Raw genomic sequence first — 19,331 nt, 5'->3', positions numbered from 1 at the left:
TGGACGCACACAATCACACTGGGACAGCAAGGAATTCAAATTTTTCTCCACATATCCTTTCCTTCTTCCTGTCTTCTCACTATCTGCATCGGCTTCCCTCTGCCCTATCACTTTCTCGCTCTGCGTCTCCTCTCTTTGTCTATCACTCCCTCTCTCCCCCTTCCTCTTCCTCCCTCGTGGATTCTTCTCTTGTCTCAACTCATTCTACCCCCCTCCACTCCCACCTCCTGCGTCATCGTGTGCAGGTCGGGCGGCGGCTCCTTCCTGTCCTACCTGCAGGAGCAGCCCCTACCTACCTGGCAGGCTGCCCCAGAGGCGGCGTCAAGCTGGGTCACACAGCAGAGGTCGCCGGTGATGTCCACGGCACGGGGGGCAGACCCCAGCCAGTCGCGCGTCTCCCAGGAGTCCCTGCTGCAGCCGGTGCGTGACACGGGCCACTCTGAGATCCTGCGTGGGCACTTCCTGGGCACCCAGCCGTTCGAGAGGGGCCTGGGCTTCCAGCAGAAGAGCCAGGACCTGCACGCCTGGGCCGAGGGCAGGATGCGAGGCACCGGCCAGGTCAGCACCAGGGGATCGAGTGTGTGGGTGGGGGGCGGCGTTGCAATGAGGGGGTTTGGGGCTGAGTGACAGAGAGAGTCTGAGCGAAAGAGCAAGAGAGAGAGTCTGAGAGAGAGAAGGTGAGTGAGTGTGTTGGGTGTGTGGAATGATCACACTGTTGATTTCCTTGCTGGATACTGCTTTCCACTTTTTGTCGCTGTGGTTTTTGTAGCGGATGAGAGAGTAAGATCTACTGACAGACAGACTTCCTACTCTGGTCTTCCTCATGGCATTTCTGATTTTGCATGATTTCCATGGCATCCCACTCCAGTCAGTAGTATTCCTGAGCTGCTCCAGTAGGACAATGTTGATCTGCTGAGGATCAGGTGGAACGGGGATTGGGACTGGAGTTGAGAGTGGAAGTGTGGTTGAGAGTAGAACGGGGACTGGGATGTGTCCAGGGAAAGTACAGTGCTGGTCCAATGCAGCTCAGACACGGCCCAGCTGACAAGAGAGGCACGGTCACCCAGCTGAGTGACGGGCAGCTTGGGGCGTGAAGCAGAGATATGTACCGGGGCAGCTCCCAGTGAGGTTATGTGCAGGGAGCCACATAACCATGGGCCCAACAGAGCGTTCCTCAGAGGACACAGGGCTGAGAGACCCCAGCTGCGGCCCTCGCTGTCTCTCCGGGGTGAGAGATAACCGCGCTGAGCTGCTGATCTGAATCAGGATGTTGAAACAAAGAACAGAAGTTATGTAGGTCAGCTGCAGGGCTGGCAGAGACAACATAGAGATCTCCTCTTACTGCGGCTGGAATCCCTGGCACGCCTCCCTGCCTCACATGGGCTGTGTCCAGAATGGCAAGAGGCAGTGTTAAATGCGTACACACACAGACACACTCGCTCTCTCTTTCACACACACCCATGACCTAAGAAGGGCAGGGCCACAGACAGTCTTCCCAGATATAGCCCCTGTCCCCGTCATCCCGCCCCGCTCTGTGTGCGGCTGAGCAGCAGCTGCGTGGGCCGCCCCTCATTCAGTATGAGACACACTCTCACTCTCCGGTTTTTCAATGACATCCTGCAGGATTTCCCCACCTCTGTAGCCTCTCACATGAATGGGAGAGAGAGCGAAAGAGAGGGGGAGAGGGAGAAAGATGGGAAAGAGGGGAGGAGAGAGCAAGTGATAAACAGAGATAAATGAGTCCATGAAGCAGCAAGAGGAATAACAATACAAACATACATACATAGACATAGACACACACAGCAAACCGAGGTACAACAATAAACCCATGTGCCTTAATAGATATGTGTTTCTGAACATGTATTGTACTGTTGTATTTCTGCTTTGTAGCTGTAGCGATGTGGTTTCCCAGGGTCACCACAGAGACAGACAAGAGACGCAGGCTGCAGATGGTCAGGCTGGCAAAGTGAACTGGCTCAGTCGCCCACTGGCATGGGGACGGGAGGGTGGCTTGTTCTGTCTAGTTGGAGCCCTACTGTTCCTGGCCAACGCAGCACAGAGCAGCCATGCATGTGGGCAGGGTCACATCAGTACCTTGTGGGGCGCTGTGATGGGGAATGAGGAAGGAGTTATATTGGGACAGCCTTGACTCGAAGGTCACGGGCACTGGAGTGGGCTGCGGGTTGGAGCCCCAGTCAGTGATGCTGTCCCACTTGGCAATAGGTGACCACTCTTTTAAATGTGGCAGTTTGTACAGCACCGTGCCGTACTCCTGCGAAGGGCTGTTGTGAAGCAGGCTCTGATTATGGTGACTGAACAGCAGCCGGATCTGCACTGACAGGCAGGGCTGGACAGCAGGTTGGAGGTGTGGAGCGGCTGTGGCCTCGGTGTGGATAGAAATGTATTTAAAGCTGACGGGTCACATGCACACATGGAGGGGTGGGCGAGTTGTTTTTGGAAGCAGAGTGACAGAGAGAGAGAGAGAGAGAGAGAGAGAGAGAGAGGAAAGGAATGATACCTCCACAGCACTGAGCCCAGGGTCTGCAGAAGGTGGATTTGGTGGCATGGGCCAGCTAGTGTTACAGCACAGCTGAGAAAGAGAGGGAGCGAGAGGTAGAGGGTGGGTCCATGCGAGAAGGACTGAGACACTGAGAGAGAGAGCCGGAGCCAGGGAGTGGGTGAGAGGCAGTTAGACTGAGAGAGGGAGAGAGAGGAAAAGAACCGGAGCGAGAGAGAGGGAGAGAGGTAGAGCGACAGTCCCTGTGCTCGGTCTCGGCCGCTCGGGGAGCATGTGGGCGCTGCTGACGGAGCTGCTGTTCAGCCTGGTGCTGCTGGCCTTCTTCGTCATCAGCTGCCAGAACGTGCTGCATATCGTGTCGGGCTCGCTGCGCTCCGTGCTCAAGTACGTGCACCAGCAGCTGGACCAGGAGCTGGGCGAGGGCCTGGGCACGCCGGACGACGAGGAGTCCGTCACCACCCGCGTGGTGCGCCGCAGGGTCATCGTCAAGGTAGGGGGTGGGGCGGGAAGGGAGAGCAGGGGTCAGGCAGGGTCAGGTTGACATGCATGGGGCGGCTCAGGTTAGGCGAGCCAGGGGCCTGTCTGTGACTGCACACTCAACTGCAGGGGGGAAGCTACCCACTATTGGTCACTCAGGGTCTTTCAGGGAGGAGGTGACATTGGGTCAGGATCAGGTAAAACAATAAGCAGATCTTCTCTGAAAGACACAGACCCCCTTTAAAAAAATGCTGATAGAGAAGGTATGGCCGTTTCGTTGGCTCAGAGCCCAATGATGTTCGGGCAGACGAGCAGCAGGAACGACTAGACCGTCCTGCCCAGCCTCTGAGAGTCTGTCCCATATCCTTCTCTTTGTCCCTGTCAGGACCGGGACTGACAGGCCCCTGTGCTCAGGAGCAGCTTTGTCTCTGCACTGGGAATCCCGCGAGAAGGATACGGGACAGACTCTCAGAGGCTGGGCAGGATGGCCAAGTCGTTCCTGCTGCTCGTCTGCCCGAACATCATTGGGCTCCAAGCCAATGAAACGGTGCAATGGGGCCTCTGGGAGCCCAGAGTCCGGTGGCGTATTGTTCTGTAGTACAGAAGTGTCCGAGAGCTGGAGTCTTTCTGGGGGGGGGTGGAATGGGGGCTGGAGACCAGCAGAGTGCAGTGCGATGGGAGGTTAAATGTGCCTGTCTGAGGACAGTGTAGAGGCTGCCCGGAGAGGTAAAGATGGGAGGTGGGTGGGTAAAATTATCACTGGCAAAACTGAGAAGAGAGTCAGTCTGTGTGTGTTTCTTTACACTTGCTGTATCTGCCTGACTGTATACAAGAGGACAGGACTGCTTATTTAATTCATCATTATTTAACATCAATTACATTATTTTCCCTAAATAAACACATGATGCGTCTGCCCTCAGTTTGGGGCTCCTGAGGGCAAGAGCTCTGTGGCAGGTGTGGCATTACATACCAATGGACACACAGACAGAAGACAGTTGTTCCTATTTATACTGTGCTGCTGGCACGGGGGGCAGTTGTGTCGCATTAGAGCCCTAATCTCCCAGTGAAGCCCTGCTAATCCAGGCTGGCCCAGCAAAACTGTTTGTACATCCCCAGCAGATCTGAAACACACGCACAGCCCCCAGCGCCCCCACGGACACCGCAGCCAGGACAGGGGCCTATATTAGCAGCTCCACGCGACTTGAGACACACGCTCCGATATTTCTTTAACGGGCCAGCAGTGAAGACAAAGCATTGAGCTCGGGGAGTCTCCCTCTGGTCACATGTGGAAATCAACCAATTGATCAGCTACTGTTTTGTGGGAGTGTGTGTGTTTGTGTGTGTTTGCGTGAGTAAGTGTGTGTTTGTGCACAGTGGTGAAGGTGTCCGTGTATTGCAGGGTGATGAGGTGGAGGACATTCCAGGGGAGCAGGTGAGCGAGGAGCAGTTCACAGACGAGCACGGCAACATTGTCACCAAGAAGGTGAGATGCACTGCCCAGAAATTACACACTGAAACTCACTGTGACAAACTGTAACACACTGACACATAGCATAAAACAAACTGTAACACACTAACACACAGCCATTACATACTGACACACACTGGCATGCCCAGCAACACACTGGTCCTGTGACGGTGCTGACATGCCCTGTAACATGCAGATCGTGCGGAAGGTGGTGCGGCGGGTGCGGGAGGTGGGCGAGGGTGAGCAGGAGGTGAGCGTGGAGGGGGCACTGCAGGAGCCTGAGGAGCTGGAGGCCGAGGCTGAGCAGTTCATGAACTACGCCATCCTGGGCCGGGACAGCAGTAACAAGGTAAGACTGGACTGGACTGGACTGGAGTTCACTGGACCAGACTGACCTGAACTCCAGTATTATTATTATTTTTACTATTACTATTAATATTATTTCATTCTTAGCAGTTGTCACACAAAACACTTCTCAAACACATGATATAATACAGTAAAACACAACAAGTGCCCCAACTACAAAACACAGAGCAGGCCTCTCCACCCACGTGCGCAGCTCACACGCTGTCCTGCGGATTTGTGTTCACACCGAGCTCTCAGTTGCTTTAACAAACTCATATTTTTCCCAAATCAGAGCTTGGTAATTATTGTCAACAGTTCTGGAGATTTTCAGGTGCCATATAAAGTGATCTACTTGAATTTTACAAAGTTTTGTAAGCTACACTATTAAAACTCATTAAAATTAAATACAAATTAGAAAGTCAAATTACGCAAATGATTCCTCCAATCCAGACTTCAGTCAGTGAGGGCCAGGGCTGAGGAGCAGCAGCTGTCCTGTTGCGCGTTGCAGCGTGTATGGTTGTGTTGTCCTGCATTGTCGCTCTGTGCTGCGCAGTAGTGCAGTGTTGGGGTTCAGATGCTGTACTGAACTCCACTCTACTGCATGGTGGTGTGCTTTTACAACACCACATTGCGCTGTACACTCCTGCACTGAACTGGACTGTGCTGTAAACTGCGCTGAACTGCAGTGTGGTGTCGTCTGTTTCATGTCATGCAGTGTTCAGTACGGCACGGCACTGCGCTGCGCTCTGCCCCTAACTCGACTGATCCCCTGACTTCCTGCTGGACACTCCCACTCTGTCGGCGAGGAGGCTGGCAGTGTTGGGGGGGCTCTGCCTGTGCTTATTATTATATCTGTCCGTATTTCTCATTTTCCATTTCCTCCTGTCTTTCCGCCCGTCCGCCTGTCTCCTTGTCCCTCTGTCCGTCTGTCTGTCTCTCTCTCCTGCTGCCCGATCCTCTCTGCTGGCCCCTAACACCCTCCTGCCTGTGCCACTGGCCCCCCGTCCCTCCCATTCCCACCCCCTCCTTGTCGCCCCCCTCCCAACCTACCCCTGTCCCCCCAACCCACTCCCACCCTCCTTACCCCACCCCATAGTCAGAGATTATGGATGTGAAGAAAGGGGCTCAGATTGTGAAGCGCGCCAGTCTGCGGAGGGTAAAGCAGTGAGAGGCCCTGCCACGCAGACCAGGTACCCGGCACTCTGCGGCGCCTCTGACACTCCCGGGGGGGTGTGGGAGTGGCATGGGGGGGAGGCTAGAGTGAAAGACCCAAGCCCCACACTTTAAGACATGAGCTCATTTAAAGGCCATTGAGCAAGAGGAAGAGGATGCAGAGGGGGGGAGTATTTTAACATCATTCACCATTTCATATCCATTTGTCACATGTCAGCTGTTTGCTGTTGATAACATTTGCACAGAGAGAAGAAAGACAACAAACAAACAAACAAACAAACCAGGAAATTTTAAAAATGCAGCCGGAGGGAGTGAATAGGCAGGGTGGGGTCGCCCCTTTCACTGGTCTTTGGGGGGGCAGATTGATGGGAGGATGTGAGAGAGGGACGGGGCCCGTAACCACAGAGACACAGCATGGTGAAGACAGGAGATAACAGAGGACAGCAGGGACAGCACACCAAGAGCAATCAGGCACAAGGAGGACTTACAGGGGATTGAAGACAAATTGAGAGAGGAATGAGAGAGCGTGTGTGTTAGTGTGTGTGCGTGTGTATGTGTGTGTCTGTGTGTGTCTGTCAGTGCGCTGCCCTATTGATGAGGTGTAACTGTGTCCTGCAGCAGCGACCCTGCAAAAGTAACTCTATCTGCACAGGGCCTTTCTGGCCGCCCCTTGCATTTCCAAGGGCATCTGTAAGACAAGCTCCATTAATCCTCCGAGATATCTGTCCTCTACTAAATATACTCCCCCACGGACCCTGCTCTCTTTCACTTTCACCTCTCTCTCTTTCTCTCTCACTCACTCACTCACTCCCTCCCACTCTCTCGCTCTCACACTGTCTCCCCGAGTTAGAATACCTAGTTTGGAACTCGTAAGCCTAAAACCTGTCCAATCAGATTGTACGTTCCTAGAGCTGCCAGCCAATCAGAAAGCTCTTCACTTCACTTCACTTTCCATTCACTTCACAAACAACTGGGCACATCTGGCACACCTGCAGCACTTCACACCCAGGAATACAACACAATTAAGACTCTTTCTCTCTCTCTCTTTCTTTCTTTCTCTCAGGATCTCACATCCACTCCCAAATCATCCTACAGAGAGTCATGACAAAGGGACGTGGAGAAGAAGAAAAATGCAAAAAAATACAACAAAAAACAACATGAAACAAAAAACAAAACAACGCCAAACGAAAACATGGGGGGGGGACAAAAACACACCCGATGAAGGACGAGAAGAAGAGAAAAAAATACAAAAAAAAGAATGAGTGAAAGAGAACACAAAAACAAAAATGGGAATTTAACTTGTAGTTTTGTTACCTTTTTTTAAAGAAAAAAAAAACTAAAAACATACTAGGCTAGAGGCATGATTTCTTAACAAACAAAATGCTAAAGAGAGCTTCCTGTACTCTGTATCAGCATGACTGACTGCCAAAGCATGATCTGCAACTACCCTAATGACTGAGTGGGTGTGGGGGGAGGGTGGGGGGAGGGTGGGGGGCTGGGGTGTGCAGGAGATGTGGGGAGATAGCGAGGTTGTGATTGGGAGGGGGAGTCCTTTGACACCCAGAAGGCGGGGGGGGAGATGAACTCTGGGACTACTCAAGGACGCAACAGGAAAGCGGAGCGGTGTTTGTCTTTCGGCCCAGTAATGCCCCCCTGTCTGTTGCTTGGATGTACTTTGTTCGCCCTGTTTTAGCTTAAACACCGTGTTCCCCAAGCCAGCGCTTTTATAAAGAAGAAAAAAATCACAATAACAACAAAATATATCTCTATATAATTGTTGTATATAATATATGCACTATACTATATGTGAATGTGTGTGTGTGTGTGTGTGTAACATTCTGCTCTAATGGCTGCTGGCTTTGTACTATAATTTTTTGTCGTTATTATTATTATTTTTTTGTTTGTTTGTTTTTACCTTGATGTTGTTTTGGTTTTTTAGTTGCGTTTTGTTCCTGTTTCGGTGTGAGAATTAGTGTGGAGCCCATGCTAACTGTCTGTGTGTTTGATCTCCTGTCGGACATTATTGGGAGAAAGCGCTCACGGTTGGGCTTAGGGGACCTGTGAACGCCCAGGGCCGGGGGCGTGCCGCTCAAACGCGTGTCCAGAATCTTTCAGCCGCCAGCAGGTGAACCGCAGTGGTTTGCATGCCAGCTGATGCCCCCTGCAGCCTGGGAGGCCCACAGCAACAGCCCCTGTGCAGAGACGAGTTTGTTCCAGAGTTCTTGTGTCTGCTGCGTTCCGGAACTCCCCCGGCCACATGGCTCACCGCCTCGATGACGGATGCGGATTGGCTCCCTGCACCCCCCCCCCGACCAGCTGTTGCTGTCCGAGTGTGGGTGTGAGGCTGCCAGGCAGACAGGGCGGGACACAGAGGGGCCGGCACAGTACACAGCTGGTCTCAAGGGTTTTACAGTGACTCCAGCTGGGGAGCGGGAGAGGTGCAGCGTGGGTAATGGCGGCGGCCCGCTTATCTCTACTGGAGGAGGAGAGACCCCGCTGCAGACTCTGGAGTCTATGGAAGAAGGCAACCAAGCACTGTGATCACTGACTATACTGACCCCTCTACTGTGAATATTCAGCGCCGTCCCCCCCACCCACCGCCACACTGCATGGGCTCCTGCAGAGAGCCGACAACCCCCCACACCCCCGTCTGTGTTTTCCTGAGTGAAGTGGGGGTGGAGGAGTATAGTATAGTGGGAGATTGGGGGAGGGGGGGTTCTGTGCTAGTTGGTGAGTGTCTTCCAAGCCCCCCCACCCCACGTTGCCTGCCCCCTCCCCCCCATTGTGCTCTCTTTGGGGCGGCACGCTTGTCTTGTCAATCGTCAGCCAAGTTTCTTTCCGCCACAGCAATAATCTTGGGGGGCAGGGGGTGGGGGGGGGCGCGTAGGGGTAAAGGGGAGGGAGGGGGGGTGCGGGTGTGGCCCCCGCACTGCGCACATTCTTGAGCTTCCATTCCTGACGCAAGAGTCAGGGCTTCTGCAGAGAAACAGATGCTCGTCCGTCTGTCCGTACTGTGTGTTTTGTGTGTTCGAATTTTCTACTCTGTGAGCGAACAGCTTTCAAGGGCAGGTCAGAACCCTCAGCGCGGCGGGATGCCCATCTCCCAGAGTGCACTGCTCCCTCTGCATGCCCGCTTAGATCAGGGCAGAGTGCCAACAACCGGCAGACTCCACGCTCGCCACATCGAGAGAGCGGGGGGGAGAGCGGTCAGTGACTCCTGGAGGAAGAAGAAGACCAGTGTAGAACGGCAGCGTCTCCCTAACTTCCTCTTTTGTCCTCGTTGTCTTGTCCTCCTTTGTTACTCGGTACAGGCTGTCCGTCACAGAACACTGCCGGGTCAGAGAGCTCCTAGTCGACACTGTAATCCCAGTGCAGCCCGTTTAAATACCTTAGAGATTATTTTATTTTTTTATCCTCGCCCACCAGCACACGCACAGGTGCATGTCAGCGTGTCTTTTCCTGTCTCGGTCGGGGGGCGGTGCGGCGCCCAAAGAACTCACTGACATGGTAGCATCAGGCTCTCTCTCCGCTGGGCTCCAGCTGGCCTCTGGGGGGCCTTAACGAGTGAGCCTCTAACACAGACTCTTCCCGATGGGCAGCCCAAACACTGACCTCCGGAGCAGTGGCCTTGTGCAGCCTGTAGGCAGCCAGGTGTTGTGTTGTGAACTCCCATGTTGTGTCCGTGCTGAACTGATGTCCCACTTCCCAGACCACATGTAGTGTTTGGTTGCATGAATCAGTGGCCACAGCAGATTGGACTCAAGGTCACCTCGAGCGAGCATCACGTCTCGCCAAGCACGTCTCGAGAGCTAAATTCACAAGGGAATGTAAAGAAACAAACAAAAAAAAACAGAAACATGTTGATGATGATGTTTTTTATTTTATTACTGATTATGATTATTTTTTTATTACTTTTGTTTTGTTCAGACAACATTTTTGAAATGTACTGAGCCCTGTGCAGAATGCAGAGAAGAGCACTGGCTCCGTGGGGAATGTGTGAGGGTCCCTGTGAAGCAACAGAGCAGCGGGGTCAGTGGGGGGGGGGCAGTGCTGGCGACTGGGCAAGGTGTCAGTGTGTATTCCTATTGACAGACCCACCCCTGACTGAGCAGCTGCATCGGCCCCTGCGCTGAGAAGGTCTTTGTTGTTGTTTTTCTTTGTTAGAATGTTTTATCTTATTGTGTTATTTTCCAGTCGTGTGTTATTTTTAAGATTCACCCGAAAGCCCAGCTCAGTCACTTTTCAGCCCAAACACCTCTCTTCCTGATCCGAGCTGGGCAGTGTGATGGGTGGAGGGGTGAGGGACACTGGGGGGATTGTGCGGCAGGGAGGATGCTTCAGTGGACAAAGGGGTGTGCGTGCACCCCTTTTAGCAGGACAACCGCGAGGGCAGTGGGCCCCAGGGGCAGACACCTGACAGACACCTGGGATATGAAGCCCCGGGGGTGGGCTGGACTGGGGGTTGAAGGTATTTATATATTTTTTCTTTTTTTGTTTGTATTGGATTTGCGCACAGGACAGGGGTGCGATCGCTGTGTGCTGCTCAGTGTGTTCAGGCCCAGTACGCTGTCGCTGTCTCTGGTCGTGGATATTGAGAAACATCCCGGCCTGTCGAGTCTGCACTGGAGCGACTGTGACAATTGCTGGCAAGAAGGGACAGGGTAGAGGGCTCCCATTTGAACACACGGAAAGACTTAAAAAAGACATTGAACATAAAAAAGAACCTGCAAAAATATTAACTGTTGCAAAAACTAGAGAACATTATACTCCTATAGAATGGTTTGAAGTTATATTAACGCAATAGCATATTACTATAGACTAAGGAATGCATCTGCGCACATGCACAGAACAATAAAGTTTTTAATATATATATAAATATATAAAATATATTTCATTAGAATGCCTATGCACTATTACTTGCTATCCAGGACTAGAGATATGTTATGGCTATACCTAGCAACTTAGCTATGAAGAGTCTAGGGTCATGGGGAATGCCTGAAATCTGTGGTATCGAGGCTTTGTAGGTATTTTAACTTGTTTTCTTTTCTTTTTTTATTGTTATGGAGAAAAAAAAAAGTTAAAAAAAATATATATATGATGAGCCTTTTAATCAGATTCAGTCTGAAATGAAGATATGTATAGACAGTTTTCCCTGTACACCAGCTCAAATCATTTACAAACATTAATAAAGAAAGAAATCAACTGTGTGGTCTTTTTCCATCTTTGTGTGTGTGTGTGTGTAGTGCTGTGACAGAGGCTGCGTTTGTGTGTGTGTAGTGCTGTGACAGAGGCTGCGTGTGTGTGTGTGTGTAGGGCTGTGACAGGCTGTGTGTGTGTGTGTGTGTAGTGCTGTAAAAGAGACTGTTTATGTGTAGTGCTGTGAAAGAGACTGTGTGTGTGTGTGTAGTGCTGTGAAAGAGACTGTGTGTGTGTGTGTAGTGCTGTGAAAGAGACCGTGTGTGTGTGTGTAGTGCTGTGAGAGACCGTGTGTTTGTAGTGCTGTGACAGAGGCTGTGTGTGTGTGTGTGTAGTGCTGTGAGAGACCGTGTGTTTGTAGTGCTGTGACAGAGGCTGTGTGTGTGTGTAGTGCTGTGACAGAGGCTGCGTGTGTGTGTGTGTAGTGCTGTGAAAAAGACTGTGTGTGTGTGTAGTGCTATGACAGGCTGCGTGTGTGTGTAGGGCTGTGACACAGGCTGTGTGTGTGTGTAGTGCTGTGAAAGAGACTGTGTGTGTGTGTGTGTAGTGCTGTGACAGAGGCTGTGTGTGTGTGTAGTGCTGTGACAGAGACTGTGTGTGTGTGTGTGTAGTGCTGTGACAGAGACTGTGTGTGTGTGTGTGTGTAGTGCTGTGAAAGAGACCGTGTGTGTGTGTGTAGTGCTGTGACAGAGGCTGTGTGTGTGTGTAGTGCTGTGAAAGAGACTGTGTGTGTGTGTGTGTGTGTGTAGTGCTGTGAAAGAGACTGTGTGTGTAGTGCTATGACAGGCTGCGTGTGTGTGTAGGGCTGTGACACAGGCTGTGTGTGTGTGTAGTGCTGTGAAAGAGACTGTGTGTGTGTGTGTGTGTGTGTGTGTGTAGTGCTGTGACAGAGGCTGTGTGTGTGTGTAGTGCTGTGACAGAGACTGTGTGTGTGTGTGTGTAGTGCTGTGAAAGAAACCGTGTGTGTGTGTGTGTAGTGCTGTGACAGAGGCTGTGTGTGTGTGTGTGTGTGTGTAGTGCTGTGAAAGAGACCGTGTGTGTGTGTGTAGTGCTGTGACAGAGGCTGTGTGTGTGTGTGTGTGTGTGTGTGTAGTGCTGTGACAGAGGCTGTGTGTGTGTGTAGTGCTGTGAAAGAGACTGTGTGTGTGTGTGTGTGTGTGTGTGTAGTGCTATGACAGGCTGCGTGTGTGTGTAGGGCTGTGACACTGGCTGTGTGTGTGTGTAGTGCTGTGAAAGAGACTGTGTGTGTGTGTGTGTGTGTGTGTGTGTGTGTGTGTGTGTGTGTAGTGCTGTGACAGAGGCTGTGTGTGTGTGTAGTGCTGTGACAGAGACTGTGTGTGTGTGTGTGTAGTGCTTTGAAAGAGACCGTGTGTGTGTGTGTGTAGTGCTGTGACAGAGGCTGTGTGTGTGTGTGTGTGTGTGTAGTGCTGTGAAAGAGACCGTGTGTGTGTGTGTAGTGCTGTGACAGAGGCTGTGTGTGTGTGTAGTGCTGTGACAGAGGCTGTGTGTGTGTGTGTGTAGTGCTGTGAAAGAGACTGCATGTGTGTAGTGCTGTGACAGGCTGTGTGTGTGTGTGTGTAGTGCTGTGAAAGAGACTGTGTGTGTGTAGTGCTGTGACAGAGGCTGCGTGTGTGTGTAGTGCTGTGACAGAGGCTGCGTGTGTGTGTAGTGCTTTGACAGAGGCTGCGTGTGTGTGTGTAGTGCTGTGACAGGCTGTGTGTGTATGTAGTGCTGTGACAGGCTGTGTGTGTGTAGTGCTGTGACAGAGGCTGCGTGTGTGTGGTGCTGTGAAAGAGACTGTGTTTGTGTGTGTGTGTGTGTGTAAGTGCTGTAACAGAGGCTGTGTGTGTGTAGTGCTGTGAAAGAGACCGTGTGTGTGTGTGTAGTGCTGTGACAGAGGCTGTGTGTGTGTGTAGTGCTGTGACAGAGGTTGCATGTGTGTGTGTGTAGTGCTGTAAAAGAGGCTGCGTGTGTGTGTAGTGCTGTGACAGGCTGTGTGTGTGTGTGTGTAGTGCTGTGACAGGCTGTGTGTGTGTGTAGTGCTGTGACAGGCTGTGTGTGTGTAGTGCTGTGACAGAGGCTGCGTGTGTGTGGTGCTGTGAAAGAGACTGTGTTTGTGTGTGTGTGTGTGTGTGTAAGTGCTGTAACAGAGGCTGTGTGTGTGTAGTGCTGTGAAAGAGACCGTGTGTGTGTGTGTAGTGCTGTGAGAGACCGTGTGTGTGTGTGTGTGTGTGTGTGTGTGTAGTGCTGTGACAGAGGTTGCGTGTGTGTGTTGTGCTGTGACAGAGGCTGTGTGTGTGTGTGTAGTGCTGTGACAGAGGCTGCGTGTGTGTGTGTGTAGTGCTGTGAAAGAGACTGCGTGTGTGTGTGTGTGTGTAGTGCTGTGAAAGAGACTGTGTGTGTGTGTGTAGTGCTGTGACAGAGGCTGTGTGTGTGTGTGTAGTGCTGTGACAGAGGCTGCGTGTGTGTGTGTGTAGTGCTGTGAAAGAGACTGCGTGTGTGTGTGTGTGTGTGTAGTGCTGTGAAAGAGACTGTGTGTGTGTGTGTAGTGCTGTGACAGAGGCTGTGTGTGTGTGTGTAGTGCTGTGACAGAGGCTGCGTGTGTGTGTGTGTAGTGCTGTGAAAGAGACTGCGTGTGTGTGTGTGTGTGTGTAGTGCTGTGAAAGAGACTGTGTGTGTGTGTGGTGCTGTGACAGGCTACGTGTGTGTGTGTGTAGTGCTGTGACAGGCTGCGTGTGTGTAGTGCTGTGACAGAGGCTGCGTGTGTGTGTGTGTAGTGCTGTGAAAGAGACTGTGTGTGTGTGTGTGTGTGTATGTAGTACTGTGACAGGCTGTGTGTGTGTAGTGCTGTGACAGGCTGTGTGTGTGTGTGTGTGTGTAGTGCTGTGAAAGAGACTGTGTGTGTGTAGTGCTGTGAAAGAGACCGTGTGTGTGTGTGTAGTGCTGTGAGAGACCGTGTGTGTGTAGTGCTGTGACAGAGGCTGTGTGTGTGTGTGTGTGTAGTGCTGTGACAGAGGTTGCGTGTGTGTGTTGTGCTGTGACAGGCTGTGTGTGTGTGTGTGTAGTGCTGTGAAAGAGACTGTGTGTGTGTGTAGTGCTGTGAAAGAGACTGCGTGTGTGTGTGTATTGCTGTGAAAGAGACTGTGTGTGTGTGTGTGTGTGTAGTGCTGTGAAAGAGACCGTGTGTGTGTGTGTAGTGCTGTGAGAGACCGTGTGTGTGTAGTGCTGTGACAGAGGCTGTGTGTGTGTGTGTGTGTGTAGTGCTGTGACAGAGGTTGCGTGTGTGTGTTGTGCTGTGACAGGCTGTGTGTGTGTGTGTGTAGTGCTGTGAAAGAGACTGTGTGTGTGTGTAGTGCTGTGAAAGAGACTGCGTGTGTGTGTGTATTGCTGTGAAAGAGACTGCATGTGTGTGTGTGTGTGTGTGTGTGTGTGTAGTGCTGTGAAAGAGACTGTGTGTGTGTGAGTGCTGTGACAGAGGCTGCATGTGTGTGTGTGTGTGTGTGTGTGTGAGTGCTGTGACAGAGGCTGCGTGTGTGTGTGTGTGTGTAGTGCTGTGTGTGTGTGTGAGAGAGAGAGATTTTGTGTATGAGGATTGTATTTTTTCTGTTATTGTATCTTTTATCCTCATAATTATTAGTGTTTTAATGTCCACACTTGACAATAATGGGCACTAACTCATAATGAATGAATGTCTGAATGACGCATGAATGCCTCCTGCTCTTCCACTGAGTTCTGCTGTTGGTCACATGTATGAGCCCGGACCCTTACACATGATCAGCACCGTTTGATCACCGATTCATGAAGACTTGGTGCCCATTATTGTGAAAAGTGTGACCGTTTTAGTTTTAGTACTAGATCATAACTTGTGAGGTGCTTATTTCGCATACAACGCACTTCCTGGGTTTATCAGTTGCTTTTGATACGGGCTGTATGAAGTGCACAGCAGATGAACGGCATTAAAGGACTCCTCAGGGCGCCTGCTCGGATGACGTCACCGTCGCTCGGCTGCAGGGGGAGCTGGGCCGGTGTTTGGCCTCTCGGCAGGTGCAGGTGAGTATTATTTATTTTTTCGGTTTTTGTTTGTTTGTATGATGCCGTTATTCGGTGATGTGTAGTAGTGTATTTGCTATGTGTGTACTGTAAAGTCTTCGCTAGTAGGAGAAATAAAGAAGTTGCATTCGGCGTTTGGTCCCAGCAGTGTCGTTGTAGGGGAAAGGGAGGCGGGGTCCCTCCTGTGTGAGTGTCATGGACAGTAGCTGATTCATTGTGGTTTTGTTGGTGCCGTGCTCTGATTATTAAGTATTAATGACTGTGTGGAAAAGCTCGTGTGTTGTGTATCTGGGCGTTTCTGTTAAAGTAACCAGAGGTGAGTATGAGACATGACGCTACAGTAATGTGACGTGTATTTGACAGTGTTTGGGATTACAGGTGTTTCAATCAGAGTGTGGGCCCATTCAAGTGAGGGTGTGTATATATATACACACACAGTACCGTGCAAAAGTGCTGTAAAGTAAGAATGCTTTCAAAAATAGACATGTTAATAGATTATTTTTATCTATTAACAAAATGCATAGTGAGTGAACAGAAGAAGAAAAGTCTACATCAAATCAATATTCAAACAGCATTTTGAAGCTTTTCCACAGTACTGTATATATATATATATATATATGAATTGGCCTTTCCTAAGGGACTGGAATTACCATTTCCATTTGGACTCTGCTAGAGTACAGCACTGTGCCTGTGGCCCTGTGGCCCTCATTCACTCAGTGTTTGTGAGAGCCTGAGGGATGGTTTTCTCGGGGCCGCCTGGCTGAGCCGGCACCAGTGTGTGTGAGGCTCACCGTGACCGCACTGGAGCTGAGGTTCCCACCAGGCAGGGCGGCCCGAGGGGACTGGGTGCTCCTGCTGTTGGTCAGTTGCCTGCAGTTGTGTGAATCTGTTCGGTGGTCAGTCAGCTGCAGTGTGAGTTTTGACTCCTGCTCCCAGGGAGGGAGGGCAGAGCAGGGCAGTGTGCACATCTGAGTGTATGGCACTTTGTTTCAATGTGTAGAAAAGCGTATCTGCTCACAAAACACCAAGCTGACATTATTATAATTATTTATTTATTAGCAGCGTGACTTACATTTTAAAACATTACTAATGTGCAACATTAAAATCAGTACAAAATACAATAAGCACACATCCTAGTACAGTACATACAGACAACAGTTAAGTCCCAGGTGGTGCTAAGGCAGTGGAAGGCCATTGAATACAGGTCTCAAGCAGGCCCAGTGCCATGAGGGGGCAAAAGGGGCAATGCCCCCTCAGTTTTGTATCCCTATGCTGTCCTACAATTTGCCCCCAGACATGCCCACCCGATGTGTTGCATTGATGATTGCGCTGTGTAGCTGCACAGAGCTCACTTCTGGCAGGTCATTAATATTCATATTAAACCGTCTATATGCTTCATTCATGCAACTCCATAGCACCATTCACATGTCAGTCACACACAATTTACCAGTTTTGATTGACCTAAACACAGTAGAAGGGTGGGGGGTCATTTGACCATTTAGGTTTGCTTTCAAAGTTATGTATGCCTAAAACGTGACAGTGAGTTTGGCGAGTTTTGGGAGAAATACAAGAACACAGACACCCACTCCAAGGAGTGGCCCAGACCTGTGCACAGTGGTCCTGGAGAGCCGCAGGGTCTGCAGGTTTTTGTTTTATCCAGATCGTTAACTGCTTAATTGAACCAATTATGGGACTTAATTAGGCAAAATCAATCCAAACTACAATCATAATAATCATAAACATGTTCATTCATATTAGCATATCCTAAGGGTGCCTATTTATGTATTATTATTATTCTAATTATGTTTAGGCCCTATTGTTACAATATTATTAATAATAATAATAATAATAATAATAATAATAGTGTTTACTGCTATTATTAATCCCTTCCCCGTTATTGTACGGAATAAGTATGTTAACCACTAAGTTATATATAGTCTATATAGTTATGTCTGATTAAAAACCGTATTCATATGCATACAGTTTCTGAGGTCCGGACCACATCGACCGCACTCTGGTCTCAGAGCACATTGTAGTTTGGATAGTTTTACAGAGTTGTTTCAAGAAAACTAAAACAAATGCCAGGCGCATTCACAATCATAATAATCATAAACATGTTCATATTAGAAGATTCTTGTGTGCCTATGTGTAAATAGGATAATTATTTATAATGAACACATTACAAGTGACATAACCCTTCAGTAAATCAGTGCAGTGCAGGAAGACTCGGTGTTGTGACGTAGTGGGCTTAGCGCTCTGCTGGAGTGGAGCGGCGCACGGGAATGCATCCGTCCACAGCTGTATTTACTGTGATTAGACCTACCATAATAATGCTTTTACTGTTATTATTAATCCATACAATACAGTGGTTGGATTAAGTCTGTTAACCACTGAGTATATAGGGTTATGCCTGCTTAAAAATATATATTTTAAGCCTTCATCTGTGTACAATTTCCAGGGTCCGGACCACATCAACTATAGGTTAATTGTACTAGTCTGTGGAGTCGTCTGGACCGCCAGACAGTGGTCTTCGAGCAAACTTTGAATGCGAGTGGCAGGGGTTTTTCATTTAGTTTTTTTTACACACAATTCCTAAAATCCATTTTCCAAACCAGTCATAATAATTAGAAACATCTTCATATCATTGTATTCTAAGGGATATAATTAAGTCTGATAACCGCTGTGTAGCTTACACTTCTATCATTCATTTACAGTGAGGGAAAAAAGTATTTGATCCCCTGCTGATTTTGTACGTTTGCCCACTGACAAAGAAATGATCAGTCTATAATTTTAATGGTAGGTGTATTTTAACAGTGAGAGACAGAATAACAACAAAATAATCCAGAAAAATGCATTTCAAAAAATGTATACATTGATTTGCATGTTAATGAGGGAAATAAGTATTTGATCCCCTATCAATCAGCAAGATTTCTGGCTCCCAGGTGTCTTTTATACAGGAAACGAGCTGAGATTAGGAGCACTCTCTTAAAGGGAGTGCTCCTAATCTCAGCTCGTTACCTGTATAAAAGACACCTGTCCACAGAAGCAATCAATCAATCAGATTCCAAACTCTCTACCATGGCCAAGACCAAAGAGCTGTCCAAGGATGTCAGGGACAAGATTGTAGACCTACACAAGGCCGGAATGGGCTACAAGACCATCGCCAAGCAGCTTGGTGAGAAGATGACAACAGTTGGTGCGATTATTCGCAAATGGAAGAAACACAAAATAACTGTCAGTCTCCCTCGGTCTGGGGCTCCATGCAAGATCTCACCTCGTGGAGTTTCAATGATCATGAGAACGGTGAGGAATCAGCCCAGAACTACACAGGAGGATCTTGTTAATGATCTCAAGGCAGCTGGGACCATAGTTACCAAGAAAACAATTGGTAACACACTACGCCGTGAAGGACTGAAATCCTGCAGCGCCCGCAAGGTCCCCCTGCTCAAGAAAGCACATGTACAGGCCCGTCTGAAGTTTGCCAATGAACATCTGAATGATTCAGAGGAGAACTGGGTGAAAGTGTTGTGGTCAGATGAGACCAAAATCGAGCTCTTTGGCATCAACTCCACTCGCCATGTTTGGAGGAGGAGGAATGACCCCAAGAACACCATCCCCACCGTCAAACATGGAGGTGGAAACATTATGCTTTGGGGTTGTTTTTCTGCTAAGGGGACAGGACAACTGCACCGCATCAAAGGGACGATGGACGGGGCCATGTACCGTCAAATCTTGGGTGAGAACCTCCTTCCCTCAGCCAGGGCATTGAAAATGGGTCAAACATACAGCCAAGGCAACAAAGGAGTGGCTCAAGAAGAAGCACATTAAGGTCCTGGATTGGCCTAGCCAGTCTCCAGACCTTAATCCCATAGAAAATCTGTGGAGGGAGCTGAAGGTTCGAGTTGCCAAACGTCAGCCTCGAAACCTTAATGACTTGGAGAGGATCTGCAAAGAGGAGTGGGACAAAATCCCTCCTGAGATGTGTGCAAACCTGGTGGCCAACTACAAGAAACGTCTGACCTCTGTGATTGCCAACGAGGGTTTTGCCACCAAGTACTAAGTCGAAGGGGTCAAATACTTATTTCCCTCATTAACATGCAAATC

At 49.7% G+C, this 19,331-nt stretch overlaps 1 protein-coding gene across 3 annotated transcripts in view; it reads left to right on the top strand.

Moving 5' to 3' along the window:
- Nucleotides 1-7,324, top strand: part of ank1a (ankyrin 1, erythrocytic a) — a 62,710-nt gene extending 55,386 nt beyond the window's left edge. For all 3 annotated transcript variants that reach the window (XM_066714325.1, XM_066714323.1, XM_066714324.1), the window contains 5 exons: nucleotides 246-558; nucleotides 4,395-4,478; nucleotides 4,660-4,812; nucleotides 5,905-5,998; nucleotides 7,045-7,324. In XM_066714325.1, the coding sequence (XP_066570422.1) occupies nucleotides 246-558; nucleotides 4,395-4,478; nucleotides 4,660-4,812; nucleotides 5,905-5,976 (622 nt within the window). In that variant the 3' untranslated portion in view covers nucleotides 5,977-5,998; nucleotides 7,045-7,324. The remainder of the gene's footprint in view (nucleotides 1-245; nucleotides 559-4,394; nucleotides 4,479-4,659; nucleotides 4,813-5,904; nucleotides 5,999-7,044) is intronic.
- The last annotated feature ends 12,007 nt before the right edge of the window (nucleotides 7,325-19,331 follow it).

This window comes from Amia ocellicauda, chromosome 9 (genome assembly GCF_036373705.1).
Source record: "Amia ocellicauda isolate fAmiCal2 chromosome 9, fAmiCal2.hap1, whole genome shotgun sequence".
Lineage (NCBI taxonomy): Eukaryota > Metazoa > Chordata > Actinopteri > Amiiformes > Amiidae > Amia > Amia ocellicauda.
Note: the sequence above shows the minus strand (reverse complement) of the source record. Positions and strands in the feature narration are given on the sequence as shown.